The 17,017-nt window shown below is 41.5% G+C and overlaps 1 protein-coding gene across 1 annotated transcript; it reads right to left on the minus strand.

Annotated features, from left to right (window-relative positions):
• Positions 1–383: 383 nt before the first annotated feature.
• On the minus strand, positions 384–15,928 carry LOC145122468 (putative receptor protein kinase ZmPK1). The gene is made up of 4 exons (XM_079058070.1): positions 15,564–15,928; positions 2,133–2,552; positions 1,452–2,072; positions 384–1,362 (listed from the first exon to the last, which is right to left on the minus strand). The coding sequence occupies exons 1-4, from the start codon at positions 15,845–15,847 to the stop codon at positions 384–386; spliced, it is 2,304 nt and encodes a 767-aa protein (XP_078914196.1). The 5' UTR covers positions 15,848–15,928.
• Positions 15,929–17,017: the final 1,089 nt, after the last annotated feature.

Genomic DNA, 17,017 nt, shown 5'->3' on the forward strand with positions numbered 1-17,017 from the left:
CCCTTTAATAATATTTTAGTTTTAAATATATTTTTTTTCTTTAACTGATTAATTATTTCTATTATAGGTTTTCATTTATAAAACGTTTATATATTAATATCTAGTGATAATATTTCATATTAAAATATGATGTGTTTAAAAAACAACTAACTAAATGAGGATGTTTTATGAAACATTTTACCGGCCTCACTTCTACTCCTGTATAAATAATTAGCTTTTTATCCTCTTCGTAAACTAATAAAAAGAAAGTTTACTACCATCATAATTTCTTCTTCTTGTTCTTCTTCTTTTATTTCATATATATTCAATATGATATATTAATGAACATAGGAAGACCATGTTCACAATTACATGCTATATATTACAAAAGATCATTGTCATGTTCATGGTGATACCTTGTTATATATACTACTGACCGAAGCTTCATTCATATCATGACTATCATGACTCCCACGGTGGAGTAGGATATTAACTACTTGGCTCATTGAAGGTCTTGCATCTCTATCTTCTTTAGCACATTGTAAAGCAACTTTCAAAAGATTAATCAACATTCCCGTATCGTATTCACCACTCGTCCTACTATCAACAATTTCCCCAATCCATGTTCCATTTTGGCTTCCAATATGTTCACGAATCTTCTCCCTCACCCACTCAACCAACGTTTGGTCTCTACCACTATCAACACCAAGTTGCACCATTTGTAGTGGGCTCTTTCCGGTGATCATTTCCAGAATCACCACTCCATAACTGTAGACATCAACTTTTGAGGTAATCGGAAGATTGAACACCCATTCTGGAGCCATGTAACCTCGTGTACCTCGAATCCTTGAAAAGGTTGAAGTCTCATTCCCACCTCTATCGAACAGCTTGGACAACCCGAAATCAGCCACCTTTGGATTGTAATCAGCATCTAACAAAATGTTATGGGGTTTGACATCACAATGCAAAACCCATTCCAAGCACTCTTCATGTAAATAAGCAAGCCCTTTTGCAGTACCAATTGCTATATCGAACTTCTTCCCCCAATCAAGTTTGTTAGAATTCAAGCTGGTTGCTAAGGACCCATTCTCCATATACTCATAAACCACTAGCCCATGTTTCCCTTCAATACAATAACCCCAAGTCTCTATCAAATTCATGTGATTTATCCTTCCGATTGTGCTTACTTCTGCTAGAAACGCAGCTTCTACTTGATGATTAACCTCCTTCAACACCTTTATTGCCGCTATTCTATCATCAGATAATTTCCCTTTATAAACCACACCAGCACCACCTCTCCCTATCTCTTCCCTGAAATTGCGTGTTGCAGTTTTCAGCTCAGCATATGTGAATCTTTTGAACCCTGATGCTATGGGGTAGTAGCTTTTGCAGATATAGCCGAGTCTTTGTGAGATATATAAATGAAAATGAGTATCAAGAGGATCTAAAGAACTCCAATTACCATCCCAAACCATCGCAAAACTTTTAGAGAACCATTTTCATGTTTTCTCTCATAAGATCTTGGAATCGGCATGAATATATGTGTAGGACAGCTGGAGTTGGATTCGATATCATTGACTACTGCTTGTTGAAAAGATGATACCAAGTTTTGTGGTAGCTTTATATAGGCTGAATGCTCAAAACCCAACTGATATCCGTTGTATAACAGATTCTTCAGGTAACAATTATAGAAATTGGTATCGAATTTGAATTGGAATCCTTTACAGTTGCAATCGTTCAAACAATCTTGTTTGCAGTCTTTAAGGGTTCTGTTCTGAAGGAATCTCATATCGTAACCATAAAACTCCACATGATGAAGCTTAATGTAATCTTTCTCTCCCTGTTCGCAAGGTTTAAATATGGGTTCACAACCATAGGCCCAATCACTTCGATTCTTTTTCTTATATCCATGTACACATTCACATTTCCTGCCATCTTCTTGAGAGTATGTACAAAGAGTATTTGGTCCATATACGCCATGAATCTTGCAGGGACTAGAAAAAGCTTGCCACTGAACCTCCCACTTTCTTCGTCCTTTCTGATCAACAAGACTATAAACTCTAATATTACCATCAGAATCAAGCTTCATTATTCTACTGCGTCTTATGCCAAAATCATAAACAAAGAACCCGAAATCGTCAGATGAGTTGAACTTACCTTCAGAATCGAGTTTAGCAATTCTACTGCTGTTGAAAGTGGATCTTCCCGCTTCCCACGTTTTCATATAAGGTGGAGGCCAGTAAACACTCGTTATTTCAGGACCATTGTAAAGAAGACTCAGAACATTGTTGTTCTCAAAATAGAGCCTAAAGAACCCAGAAGAGAAATTTGATGTACTTCTTGAAGAAACGAGTTGTGAGTCTTTGGTGAACACTTGATCATGTAGAAGCGTATCTGTAGGATAATCAAAGCTTTGCCAAAGCATGCCTGGAACACCATTAAGTTGATGAAGAACGAGATTTCCAGTGTCTTCAAGTTTTAAACTGAGTGAACCATTGGTGGATTTTTTCTCTGTGGACCAAACAATAGACTGATCTGCATCCTCTAAAACAAGATTACCATCGTCGTGGAGGGAAAGTTTATGTTGAGAGAAAAACTTGGAGACACACTTGAACAAAAGTTAGAACAAGTATAATGCGGAATAGTTAATCTCAAATGATCTAAAAGCTCAACAATAATATAGTTAGATAGTTAGAGAGTTAGTTGCGGAAATGTAAAGGAATGGAAATGACAGCAATTGTTATATCAAGAAGACACTTAAGCTGATTCATAACAAGGAATGCATTCACTCCAAGTTAATAAGGAAGATCAAGCTTAGTGATTAAGTCTTAAAGACTTGCTCCGAAGAGGGATTATGATCAGCAGGATTATGATAAGATTTAAGTAAGAAGATATGAGTGAAGAAAGATAAGAGAGATAACTTCAGAATGTGTATTCAGATAGAATTCATAAGTTATCGGTTCCTTTTCTTATCTCTTTAAATACAAAGAGAGTAAGTCTCTATTTATAGAGACTTAGAAACTACACTAGATTACAACTCTATAAGCAGCCGTGCAAGGCATACTGGATAATAGAGTGTATTACATAAAAGCAAATAACGTAATCTAGCTAAGTTGACTGCGGTAGCTGACTCAGGTTGCTGATGCGGTTGCTGATGAACAAGATTGACTCCGGGTGCTGAAGCGGTTGCGGTAGAAAGATGGTTGCGGTAGCTGAGATGGTTGCGGTAGCTGAGTTCAAGAGGGTCACTTTTATGATTCAACAATTTCCCCCTAAGTGACCTCTTTAACTCCGGTTCAGCTATCAAGTTTGAGGAACTTGATCAAAATCCACCAGAACTTCCTGACGTTTTCCAACCATGTGATTCTTCTTGTGATCTCGAACTTGACTTCTGCGGTAGTATGCTTAGATCTTTCAATTGCAGTCCGGCAGATGTCAAGTTGTTTCTTGGTCAGGCGGTGCATGGCAGTCATAGGAATGAAATATTTGACGTTGTCAGTCTTCCTTTTGAATATGACTCCAAGTTCAGGGTAGTTTGTTGCGCCTAGAGATCTTTCTTGGAAGCCTTCGGAAGGCATTGGCACAGGTTCAAAAGGTGGGAGATCAAACTTCTTGAGGATGGTGGGGTAGATATCCGCATCTATCTTGGCAAAGTCACAGACCGTATCCCTGAGAAAAGAGTTGGCTTTTTCAAGCGCTATCTGCATTTTAGGGTGCTTTTCTGACTTGTTTTGGAACACCCTGGCAATAAGGAAGATTTCTTCCGGATTCATACAAGGAAAGTCTGCCTGGGTGCGGATGTAGTCATGCTCCCTTCTGGTGATGGTCTGTCGTTAGACCATATGTTTTCAATGGAGGAGGCATGTTTAGCATGAAAAAGACTAAGTCTCTCAAACTCCATTGGCAGTCTCTTGTGATCTGGAAGGCTTTGGTCAAACTGCTCAAATACAGTGAAGTACTTGGCATTTGGAGAAATTGGTATATCCCAGTATCCATCAGCAGGGGGTTCAGCATAAGTGAGGTGCGGTCTGTAATCTTCGTCTAGGAGCCTGTGGTGCGGATTGATCCAAGAATTGATCAAGGACTCATCCATCATGGTGTCAAACCCGCATTCTCTCCAAATTAACTCTGCCAGCTTGGCTGCTTTCCAATCATGCTTCCTTTGAGCGGTGGCAGGGGAGTCTGTGGTGCTAGGAGAAGACATGTTTTCAGCCAAGTTCTTGAAGTGCGGAGGAGTCTCTGGCTTTTTGGGAGTATCTTTTGGAGGTGAAGTGTGAGGAGATGGAGTATGTTGAGATGGTTGCGGTGGTGTTGGAATTTTTTCAGTGATGATGGGGGGACTCTGATGAATAGAAGTATCAGAGTGATGGACTTCTTGTTCTTCATCACTTCCCCCTCTTGAGGGATGCAACCCCGGTGCTTCCTCAAGCCATTGCTTAAGTCCATCCACCTTGTTGAAGACTTCTTGGAACTGAGCTTTGAGAGCTTCTGCCAAATGTTGGTTGTTTGGAGTGGAGCAGCTGAAGAGCAACTTGTGGATTTCTTTGGTGAGCTGGAGGATCTCAGGGCCATGGAAGTTGGAGGAAAGGGATTTCTGCAGTCTGTTGATGGTTGCTTGAAGAACAGAGATAGTGGACTCATAAGCAGTATGAGTCTCATCTATCAATTTCTGAGAGTGAGAAGCTTGATCCGCGATGGCCGCTTGAAGATCCGTTTTGATTGCGGTCACCTCAGTAATGAGGCGTTCTGCTGCAGCCATGAAGTCCTTGTGGTCAGCCTTGCGGTTATTGTCAAGGGACCGGATTCCCATCTCTACTTTGAGAGAGATTCGTTCAGCAGCCATGCGTTCCCTTGTTTCCAGACGCTCTATTCTTTCAATCAGTGACTGCGGTCCTGGAGTGTCTTCAGGTTGCGGTTGAGTAGGCTGGACCGCAGCCAGGATCTGATCGATTTTGGCTTGAAGGCTCATGAACTCCTTCCGGATGACAACATTCTTCTTCTTTTTCTTCTTCTCTTTAGGCTTGGAAGTCGAATGTTGAGAACCGCTGGACTCCTCTTCTTCAAACATCATGAGGTCATCATCAGAAGGGCTTGGCTTGTTTACTTCTTGGATGTCTTCATCATCAAGACCGAAGGTGGGAGCTAAACTGAGTTCGATTGCAGGTTCTTCGTCTTGTGATGGATTGACTGTAGGAGTGGGAGATGGAATGGGAGTTGGAGTAGGAGGAACTTTGGAGGTACCTGCGGCTGCACCTGAAGCTTGAGCTTTGGAAATTGTTTCAGCCATCTGATCCATCCAGTTCTGAATTTTTTGAATGGTGGCTACGGTACTGGCATTGCTGATGGCATTTTCCCAATATCTAGCCACAGACTGGATCTCCTGTTCTTTCTGTTGTTGCTGCTTGATTTGTTGTTCCTTGCGGGCTTGGAAAGCCCTTTGGAACGCAACATGCTTCTTCTTGTCTGACTCAGTTACCGGATTGTACTGTAACCAAGAGTCATTGGATGCATCATGGTCAAATCCTTCAAAGCGCACCGAAGTGTCCTTCGAGTCCACGGATCCTTGCACATTTGTGCTCACCGTGCCTAAACCACCTGTAAAAGATGAAAGCAGAGTAGGATTTCCTGAGCTTCCTCGGTCTCCTTGACCCGTGGTCAAGTGTGGCCTCTGCTCAGTTCTGGCATGGGCGAAAGAAGTGCCCTGCGGGTGGGAAGGTGTTTGTAGTGTTTGGGTGACAAAAAGAAGGATGGAGCGCAACTCCTCTGGTGAAAAGAAATGCAGTCGGGAAGCCCTGGAGACCTTAGGGCGTGAACCAGTGTCGTCCTCTTGGGAGTGCACTGGGGGGGAGTCTCCACGTAGTTGAGAATCAGACTCACTTTCTGAGTCTGACTGGAAAATGATGGTGGTGTCGAATGGGTGTGCGGGCACCCCAAGGACTACTGGAGCCTGTTGAGAGGCTTCAGCATCGGTCCGGTCACGCATATGGATAGTGGTATTGGTTGTTTTCCTTTTCTTGAAGATAGAGATTGGATGCCTATCCTCATCTGAATCACTGCTAGATATGATTGGGGCAGGTTTTGTTTTGCGTTTCTTGGTGGGTGCGGTTCGTTTAGGAGCATCCTTCTTGGGTGTTCTTTGTTTCTTGGTTGCCAACTGCTTTCTTCTTTGAGAAAGATTGGATAGTGTAGTGGAAGAGGGGACTGCGGTACCCTCAGGGATAATGGCTGCGGATGGAAGAGGCGGGGTAGGAGGGTATGGGGCAATACCTTCCGTAGCCTCAATGTGGTCTGAGACATCAGCAGTCTCAAGACCAAGAGAAGAAAGGATATGAGTAGGGAGTCTGCGGATCGGTCCAAATATCGTTTGATCAGAAGAAGGGTTGTACCTTTTAAGATCCTTAGTGACGAAAAAGTTGATGTCACTACCCATGTCTATTCCAGCATCCGCATGTAAGTCTGAGATGCAAAGTGACCAAAACCGTGCGAATGTGAGCTCGGTTGGGTTCGCCCTTGGGTGCTCTTTGGGAATGTATTGGAGGAAGTCGCCCCAAAGGATTTGTCCATAGTTTACGTCGTGGCCTGTGTAGATGCTCCATACCAATTCCAGTAGCTTCAGTCCCATGTTGTCGATGCCTCCGGTTCTGCTGGATAGGCAGCGGATGACAAAATGACACACAAACTGCCATACCGCAGGCAGCTGATTCTTTTTGAACTCACCACTCCCTCGAATTGGTTTCTGATACCCCATCTGGTAGAGTGCGGATGTAACATCTGCCATTGAAGGTGAGAAAATCTTGATGGAGGGGTGAACCAGAAGATTAATGGCATTTAAGAACTTTTCTTTGGACAAGATGACCAAAGAATCGTTCATGAGATTGAGGTGAACTTCTTGGGGGTTTTCCATTGGGCGATATGCAGAGAATGCACATTTGAATAGAGTAGAAACTGGAACAACGTCTGTAAATGCATCGAATGGACCGAACAGAGGGTGGTTCCTGAGAAACTTGATCATAAGCTTGATGGGAGCATTATATGAAGGATGATCTTCAAATATTGTTCTGAAATTACTTGAAGCGATTGTTGGAGAGTCGGAACCTGTTGGATTTACAGAACCTGAAGCCTTGGATTGCTTCTTTGATGCACCTGATTTCACCATTGTTGAAGATTTGACAGAAGAAAACAGAGTTCTTGAAAGTTTTGAAGGTTTTGAGGAATTTGGGAGAAAGAATCGATATTCAGAAAACATAAAGTATTGTTGGGGAAGAAGATGGGTTTATAAAGGGGGGTAAAAAAGTGTTTAACCCTAGGTAAATGGTAAGGATAGGGTAAAATGTCGATTGGGGTTTTGGGGGGAATCTATGAATTTTGGATTAAATCTCAGCCACACATAATTAAAACGGGTTTGAAGAGATTTTGGGAGATTTCCAAAAGGGGTTTTGCATTTAATGTAAAGTCAGACGCATGTCAATACGTCAGGTGATCGAGGGGGTGATGGGAGAGGAAGTTGTAACGGATGGGACATATTTGGGAGAGGAAAGGACAAATTAAGGATGATTTTATTGAAAAACGTTCTTTTTGTCATCATCCCTAAAATAGGTCTGATACAAGGATTATTCAGAAAGAGAATGTGACAGTTTCTAAAGAGAATGTTTTTTTTTGTCTTTAATGTTTAATTTAATGAAGGATCATTAAATAGCACACAAAGATTCAAGAGTTGATAAAACTGTTGAGAAATTATCATGATGATCGCGGATGGAAAATTCATTGCAGTTGGAAACGTCATTGCGGATGAAACTTTCATTGCGGTTGAGAAACGTCATTGCGGATGAAACTTTCATTGCGGTTGAGAAACGTCATTGCGGATGAACAAGGAAGGACTGTAGTGAGAAACTGAGGAAAACACTTGTACAAAGATTAGTAATAACAGACCATAAAGACCCATGAGAGATACGTATGATATATGGTTGCGGTACCTAGACAGCGGTACCAAAACCATTTATCACATGTAATTCTCAGTTAGAACCGCAACGGAGGCCAAGGATGGTCTGCGGTAGCTAACAATTCAAAAAGAAATGCGGGTCTGGATTCATCATTCCTAACATTTGCAGGAAGATGTTAAGCTTTGTTGAATCGAGCGCTTTTGTGAACACATCAGCAATCTCTTCATGAGAAGGGACAAAGATGAGTTCAATATTACCTTTTAAGATGTGGTCTTTGATGAAATGATATCGTAGTTCAATATGCTTAGTCTTGGAGTGCTGAATTGGATTGTGAGAAATAGCAATAGCACTTTCAGAGTCACAATAGATCGGTATCCGCAACATTCTATACCCGTAGTCCATTAGTTGAGTTTTCATCCAAAGGACTTGAGAGCAACAGCTGGCTGCGGCCACATACTCGGCTTCTGCAGTTGATAGAGAGACACAACTTTGTTTTCTTGAGGACCAGCTGACTAGTCTTTCACCCAAGAATTGACATCCTCCTGAAGTGCTTTTTCGATCGAGCTTGCATCCGGCATGATCCGCATCTGTGAAAGCTTGCAGGCTGAAGTCATTGCCTGCGGGGTACCATAGACCAAGAGATTTGCTTCCTTTCAGGTACCGTAGTATCTGTTTGGCTGCGGTCATGTGTGAGACTTTTGGGTCAGCCTGATACCTTGCACATACACCAGTTGCAAAGACAATGTCTGGCCTGCTTGCAGTGAGGTACATCAAAGAGCCGATGATGCCTCTATAAGTCTTGTGATCCACAGATTCGCCTGAGGGATCAGCAGAGATCTTATAACCGAAGGCCATGGGGACCTTAGCAGATGAACAGTTGTCCATAGAATATTTCTTCAATAGTTCAGTGGTGTATTTTTCTTGATGAATGAATATGCCTTGCGGTACTTGTTTCGCTTGAAGACCTAGAAAGAAATTAATCTCTCTATTCATGCTCATTTTGAACTTGTTGGTCATGAGCTTAGCAAATTCATCCACCATGCCTTGATCAGTCGAACCGAAGATGATATCATCCACATATATCTGTACCATCATGAGGTGGTCGCCATTTGCTTTTCTGAATAGTGTGGGATCAATCACTCCTCTCTTGTACCCGGATGAGACAAGGAATTCAGAAAGAGTCTCATACCATGCTCTTGGGGCTTGCTTCAGACCGTAGACTGCCTTTTCAAGCTTGTAGCAGTGGTCTAGGAATTTAACATTTTCAAAGCCTGGAGGTTGCTGAAGATAAACCTCTTCTTTTAGTCCCCCATTGAGAAAGGCACTCTTAACATCCATTTGGTGTACCTTGACGTTTTTGTGGGCTGCGTATGCTAGAAAGATCCGGATAGCTTCCATGCGTGCTACCGGATCATACGTTTCATCGTAGTCAATGCCTTCAAGTTGACTATACCCCTTTGCAACTAGCCTTGCCTTGTTTCTGACTACCGCACCAGATTCATCCAACTTATTTTTGAACACCCATCTAGTGCCAACAATGGAGTGACCACGTGGCTTCGGAACGAGCTGCCAAACTTTATTTCTTTGAAATTCTTCAAGCTCTTCTTGCATTGCAGCTATCCAGTCAGGTTCAAGCAATGCTTCTTTGATCGTTCTGGGTTCTACCGAGGACATAAATGCTGCATAGTGGCAGTGATCAGATAGGTCCTTGGAAGATCTAGTCTGGATGCCTGCGGATGGGTTCCCAATGATTTGACCTGGTGGGTGGTCTTTCGTCCATACATGAAGACGTGGCAGCAGATGATCAGCAGCTGCGGTAGAGGGAATATCTTGAATGTCAGAGGAATCTGCGGTTGGAGATGACATTTCCCCCTGGACTTGAGAACATCCTGCTGAGTCATCTTGATCTATTGGAACGGAATTCTCTTGAGCAGTTGGGAGAGGTTCCCCCTGGGTTGCAGATAGGAGTTCCTCTGGAACCTGAGAAGGTTCCCCCTGGACTTCGGATGGGAGAGTGACAATCTTTGGATCAGTTCTAGTGTCGATATTTTCTCTGAGTTCATCATCCGAATCCGAAGATACGTTTGATGGTAATGCTTCTCTGCGGACAGGAATTTGAACAACATCAAGTACTGGAACCTCGACGGTTGTGGCTAGATCCGGAGTAGATCTTTCCCCCTCAACCGGAGAGGTGGAAGTATTGAGAGAGGCTACTTCAGATAGAGATGGTCCAGAAACATCAGAATGTTGTTGTTGAGCTGCGGGTGACACAAGAACTTCGGATAGTTTCGCTGTTTCAATAGGATCGAAAAGATCCTCATAGTTGACTTCAACTAGATTCAAGGGACCTGAAGAGGCAGGAATGTCACTTTCCATGATTGCGGTGGTTTCAGTAGATGGAGGGGCGTCGCGGATGTGAGAATCATCAAATTTCACATCGAAGCTTTCAATGATCAGCCTTGTACGCCTGATGAGCACTCGATAAGCAACCTTGTTAATGGAGTAACCAAGGAATATGCCTTCGTCGGACTTCGGTGCAAACTTGTTGAGCTGATCTCTGTTGTTGATCACGAAGCATCTACACCCAAAAATATGAAAGAAGCGAACATTGGGCTTGCGGTTGTTAAGGCCCTCATATGGTGTTTTATTGAGGCGTTTGCACACGATACTTCGGTTTTGGACAAAGCATGCGGTTGCTACTGCTTCAGCCCAGAAGTAGAGAGGAAGTTGGGCGAAGTTAAGCATGGATATGGCTGCTTCTACTAGTGTGCGGTTCCTTCTTTCTACTACACCATTTTGTTGCGGTGTGTAGGGTGCTGAGAAGTTGTGAGAAATGCCTTTGGACACCAAGAAACTGTTAAGAAGATGATTAGTGAACTCGGTTCCATTATCACTGCAGATGCGTCTAACTGGAAGCTTGATCTGAAGTTCGATTTCTTTGATGAAGTTGATGAAGATCTGCGGTGTCTCTGATTTGAGTCTGAGGAAGAAGACCCATGTGAAGCGTGTATAGTCATCAACAATAACCAGTATATACTTCTTGTGGTGGAGGCTGGCTACGGTTGATGGACCGCAGAGATCAATATGCAATAGCTCCAGTGGTTCAGAAATAGAAGAGTCCATTATCAGAGGGTGACTTGCTTTAGACTGCTTACCACATTCACAAGCCGGACAGAGAGTATCGTTGCTAAATTTGAGAATAGGGAGACCGTGGACTAGTTCTCCAGTGACTAAGTTGTTGATGTACCGGAAGTTGAGATGAGCTAGCTTACGGTGCCATAGCCAGCTGACTTCGGATACAGCTTTGGACAAGAAACACAATTGCGGTTTACCAATGATTAGAGAAACATCCAAAGGGTACATGGTACCTTCGGATCGAGATTTGATCAGGCAAGTGTTTCTATCACTCGTCATTACGTAGCAAAACTGATCATCAAATTCAACACGATGTCCTGCTTTACATAGTTGGCCAACACTGATGAGATTGTGTTTAAGGCTTTCTACATAAGCAACCTTCTGAATGGAAAAGTTCCCCGTAGTGAGAACACCATAACCTTGGATGACACCGTTTGCATTGTTACCAAACGTGACATTTCCACCATTGCATATAGGCCTGAAATCCCGAAGGTACTCTAACCTTCCGGTCATGTGCAAGGAGCAGGCACTGTCAATTAACCACTCTTCTTCTTGTTCCTCCTTGCACAAAGCCTGAGAATTACACGGTTAGTTTAGGCATCCAAACAAGTTTGGAGCCTGGGACAATTGATGTGTTTCTGAGTGATGCATGGTCCGAGGTTGCACGGACAGGTCTCTTGTCAACTTTTGAGCCTAGTCCTGGGTGTTTGAGTAGATTTGGAGTGTTGTGATTTTTTGAAAAAATACGAGGTTTCTGACTCTGACTCGATTTGACATTAGATAAAACCTTTTGACAACTACATTGACATTTACAAAAGGAGATTTTGTCTTTTGATCTAACACTGTGATTGGTCAGCGGTTTTAAGGATGTTTTGGATCTGTTACCGGTCCAAGATGGGTTATTCCTGACACGAGTGTTTTTGGGTTTTGAAAAAGTCTGTTTATGAAAGGTTTTAGCACGTGTAGATTTCTGAATTCTTTTTGATGGATTTGGTAAGATACCCTTCCATTTGAAATTTTGACGTGACTTTAAAAGTGTTGGAGTGGGTAAAATACCTTTCCATTTAGGATCATTTGAAGAATAGACCTGAAAAACATAGTTTCGAAAAGATTGAACACCCTTTTGGGTTGTGTCAGAAGTAGTAGGAATGACTTTTGAAACTGAACTTTCATTTTTGTTTGTTTTCTTGAAAGAAGATTTTTTTGAAATGTAGTGAGAGAAAACAAATTTTTTAGGACTTTTGGATTTAGGAAATCTGACTTGCTTCTTGTTTTTTGAAAAAGTTTGTCTATTAGTGCCGCGAGATCTGATTTCTTCTTTAAAAGCCTTTTTTGCCAAAGATTTTGGTGAACCGCAGTCATTGTTGTTCAACTGCGGTTTCCTGGAATTCTTGGAATGATTTTGAAAATGCGGAGTTGAGTCATCAGAGCTTGAGGATTCAGGAATTTGGGAACATTGACCTACTTTAAAATTTTCTATAGGTAGTTCATGAAATATTGGCTGAAGAGTTACAGTTCCTTGAACTGATGACTGCGGTAGGGATGACTTGACTACCGCTGAGTAAGTCTTAGATGGGACTTCGGTGGGACATTTGTGGGACATTTGACTACAGTGAGAGACACTGCGGTCTGAGGACAGAGATGGAAAGTCTTTTGAGACTTCGGGGCCCTCAACAACAATCTCTTCGTCAACTACGGATGAAGTTTGAGAATTTGGATAGATGGTGCCACAGATAGGAATTTGATCACATGTGTGACCCGAAACCTCCGACACAATTTCCTCAATGACACAATTATTGCTTAAGTAATGCAGTCTACCGAAGTGAGTTTTAATATCTTCGGGAAAAGTCTTGTCATTGACAGGGAAATGAAATTCTCGGTCTGGAGGGACATACAGTCTGTCTTTGTTGAACCGGGGTGAGGAATCCATTGAGGTAGGATATCCATTTGACCAACCCCAATTGTATGTATTGTCCACGGTTCCATTGTTTACCAAATTTTCAATAGCTTCACTTTCATTAAACAATTTTTCAATTAAGAGATTTAAGCGTACAATTTCTCTCTGAGCTAAATCTCTCTGGTTCAAAGTTATCTCTAATTGGGTTTCACTTAACATTCTTGCATCCTTTTCTAACTCTAGGTCCTTCTCTAACATAGCCATCTTAAGTCTTTTGTTATCCAGTCGTCTTCTCACGTGGAATATCTCTTGGGACGCAATGTTCTTCTCATCTAAGGCTTTATTATAGTCTGTAAGGACGGCAGCACAAGTGTCATTAAGATCATCTATGTAAGGCTGACAGTCATGCATGCTATAGTTTAGAGTTTGGATCATGAGTTTTACCTGTTCGACGATGCTTAGTGTTCCATCATTTACCATGTAGCAGTAGTTCTTGTTCAACATTGTAGACCCATCATCATCCGCAGTGGCCAGCATGCAGATTTTCCCTTTTCCTTTGACACTGTTGATGGCCTCATCTTCGTCTCCGGATGACCAGACTTGATGGTCTCTTTTGACATGGGCCACGTATGCCCTTGCCTTTTCAGCTTTTTCTTTGTCTTCCAACTCTTGAGCCATTCTAAGGTAGAATGCTATGTCTTTTACTACATTGGCCTTACAATCTCGTGCAAAGTGATTCTCTTTGTTGCATTTGTGACAAATTACAACATCAGTCTTGTCTTCTGAAGGAGTACCAGAGTCAATGATTTGAGGAGACTGCGGTACCTCCTTTGGTTGAATATTCTGAGATTGCGGTGGTGGATGAGAACTTTTGGGAAATCGAGAGTAGTTATTCTGAGAACCGAAGTTACGGTTGAATGGAGGTTTGTTGAACTGCTGATTCTTGCGGAAGGAAGGAGGTGGTAGACGGTTGAACTGTTGGCTAACCAGAGCAATAGCCTTCTGAAAATCTTCTTCATCATCATATTCAGAATCCGCTTCGTATGACTGCGGTAGAGTGTCATACGAGGAAGGGTAAGGTGACTGCGGTGGAGCTTGTGCTATGAGAGCAAGTGGTCCTCCGAAGTCAGCACAGTCTTTGAGTACGGTGGATTCTTGAGCTTGCAGCTCTCCATAGAGCTTGTAAAGTGACAGGGAGTGAATCTTTCTATCGCCTTGGACTATCATCTTGGCCGTAGCCCAATGTCTGCCCAAACCATTAAGAAACTGAAGATTGATTTCATGGTTACTGCGGATGGTGCCCGCATTGGATAACTTGGTGACTATCAGGTTGAACCTTTTGAAGGAGTCTTCCAAACTTTCTCCAGTATGAGCTTTGAAGTTGTTGAACTCGTTGAGTGCGGTAGTAAGCTTCTTATCTTGTGCTTGTTCTGAGCCTTCGTACAGGTTTTTGAGAACATCCCAGATCTCTTTCGCTGATTTGCAATTTATGATAATATCGAAGTTGTCAGGAGCAACTCCGCAAGAGATTTCATAAAAAGCAACAACATCATTTTCCATTTTATCGAGATCATCCTTGGTGGGACGGCTCATGGCTGGTTAACCTCCTCCTAGCCTGGTTGCAGCGCCGTCAGTTTGGACTGGTGTAAGGACTGGAACATGTGGTCCTTCTTCTACGGATCGCCATACATCTCTACTCAGTCTTCTCAAGTACCTTTCCACTCTTTGTGACCAGTGATGATATTCATTTGCGACTAGTATTGGGGCTCGGTTAGAACCACCGACACTGTTGGAAACATTTAGAGATAATGATTGTGCCATTTGAAATTGTTTTTTTTTTGTTTTGTAGAAATGAGCTTTAGTGGTATAGAAGGCTCTTTGAAAAATCAGAGTTCCGTTTTCAAAAAGCAACCACTTTGGCTCTGATACCAATTGTTGAGAGAAAAACTTGGAGACACACTTGAACAAAAGTTAGAACAAGTATAATGCGGAATAGTTAATCTCAAATGATCTAAAAGCTCAACAATAATATAGTTAGATAGTTAGAGAGTTAGTTGCGGAAATGTAAAGGAATGGAAATGACAGCAATTGTTATATCAAGAAGACACTTAAGCTGATTCATAACAAGGAATGCATTCACTCCAAGTTAATAAGGAAGATCAAGCTTAGTGATTAAGTCTTAAAGACTTGCTCCGAAGAGGGATTATGATCAGCAGGATTATGATAAGATTTAAGTAAGAAGATATGAGTGAAGAAAGATAAGAGAGATAACTTCAGAATGTGTATTCAGATTGAATTCATAAGTTATCGGTTCCTTTTCTTATCTCTTTGAATACAAAGAGAGTAAGTCTCTATTTATAGAGACTTAGAAACTACACTAGATTACAACTCTATAAGCAGCCGTGCAAGGCATACTGGATAATAGAGTGTATTACATAAAAGACAAATAACGTAATCTAGCTAAGTTGACTGCGGTAGCTGACTCAGGTTGCTGATGCGGTTGCTGATGAACAAGATTGACTCCGGGTGCTGAAGCGGTTGCGGTAGAAAGATGGTTGCGGTAGCTGAGATGGTTGCGGTAGCTGAGTTCAAGAGGGTCACTTTTATGATTCAACAGTTTAGAGTGTTTTCCATTAACCGGTATGTCTCGATTTGCCATCCAGACTACAGTGGGATTCTCATTTTTCGCTTGTGGCTCTGTGAACCATATGGAAAAGCAATAAGCGTTGATGCCCACCTTGTAAAATCCGGCAGTGAAAAGGCCATTTGGCGAAACCAGATTATCATGTTCGTGATCAACAGAGATTGATAAGCCTTTAGATAAGGCATTAGCATGCGAAGATGATGTGAAGAGTGAACTGGATAGGATTATCAGAAGTGGAATAATCAAAAACATGGCATTAGCATAACAATGGGAGGGTATTGTGCAGGATTGATGTAATGCTCTTATTTTTAGTTTACTATAAACGAGTCTTTCGTTCACATTGAGCACCCAAAGGAAGACTATAAAAACACAAGGTTGAAAAGATCTTTTGCGTCCTTACACACGGCAACACAATTTCAAGATAAATTTGGCTTGTGTACAGCTTCCATTTTTAAAGGACCAATAGTTTTGTTAATTGTGATTTATTAAAGGATAAGGAATTTGTTTAATCATGATATTAGTGACGTGTTATTGAATAATATATAAACTCAAGCAAAACTTTTTACTAGGTAATTAAAAACATTCGCTTCAATATAATATCAAAAATTATATGATATGGTACTTGTATTCTAGAAAGGTACAGATGGACCACAAGTCTTGGTAGGAAAATAATACACGACTTTTGAAATTCTAAGAGTCTTCCTACCCACATCATTTATTTCTCTCTTTTTTTTTTCAAATCACAACAAAAATTAAAATCATACAAAAATTTTAAACCCATTCAATTTTTAATTTTTAATTAAATATAAAGTATTTAAAATCATACAAAATTAATTAACAAAAATATTTAAAACATACAAAACCAATTCACAAACAGGGACGGACGCATGATTTCACAGTAGGGATTATACGGGAAAGTCAAGGGTTGCACGATAGTAAAAAAAATAAAAATTTTCGAAAAATTTTCCACTGCGGCCGGTGCCACCCTAGACCCCCCCCCCCCCCCTAAATCTGCCCCTGTTCACAAACTAATTAAAAACTACAAATACAATTTAATACAAGTTTTAAAACATTAGGTACAACTAATCAATTAATAGAAGGAATAGAGAGTTTAGAGAAAGAAAGGCATCAACAACTTTAGCATTTTGGACAGGTTCAACAACCCGCTTCCTTCTTTCGTCGTACCAAATTACCAGATAAATGGTTTCACTGGCGGTACCGCCAACCCAGACACCCCAAACCCCTACCACTACGTAGAGATGAGATTTAAAACCGAAAAATCAGACTGGAACCGGAACCGTTAGAACCGAAATATATAGAACCGGTTCCGGTTTCGGGTTTAAAGAATGACTTTATCCAGGTTCCGGGTAATCCGTGTTTGGGTCCATCGGGTCTGTGTAAACCAGGTTTAAGCACTGGAAC

This window comes from Lactuca virosa, chromosome 6, assembly GCF_052849685.1.
Source record: "Lactuca virosa cultivar CGN04683 chromosome 6, Lactuca_virosa_CGN04683_v6, whole genome shotgun sequence".
NCBI lineage: Eukaryota > Viridiplantae > Streptophyta > Magnoliopsida > Asterales > Asteraceae > Lactuca > Lactuca virosa.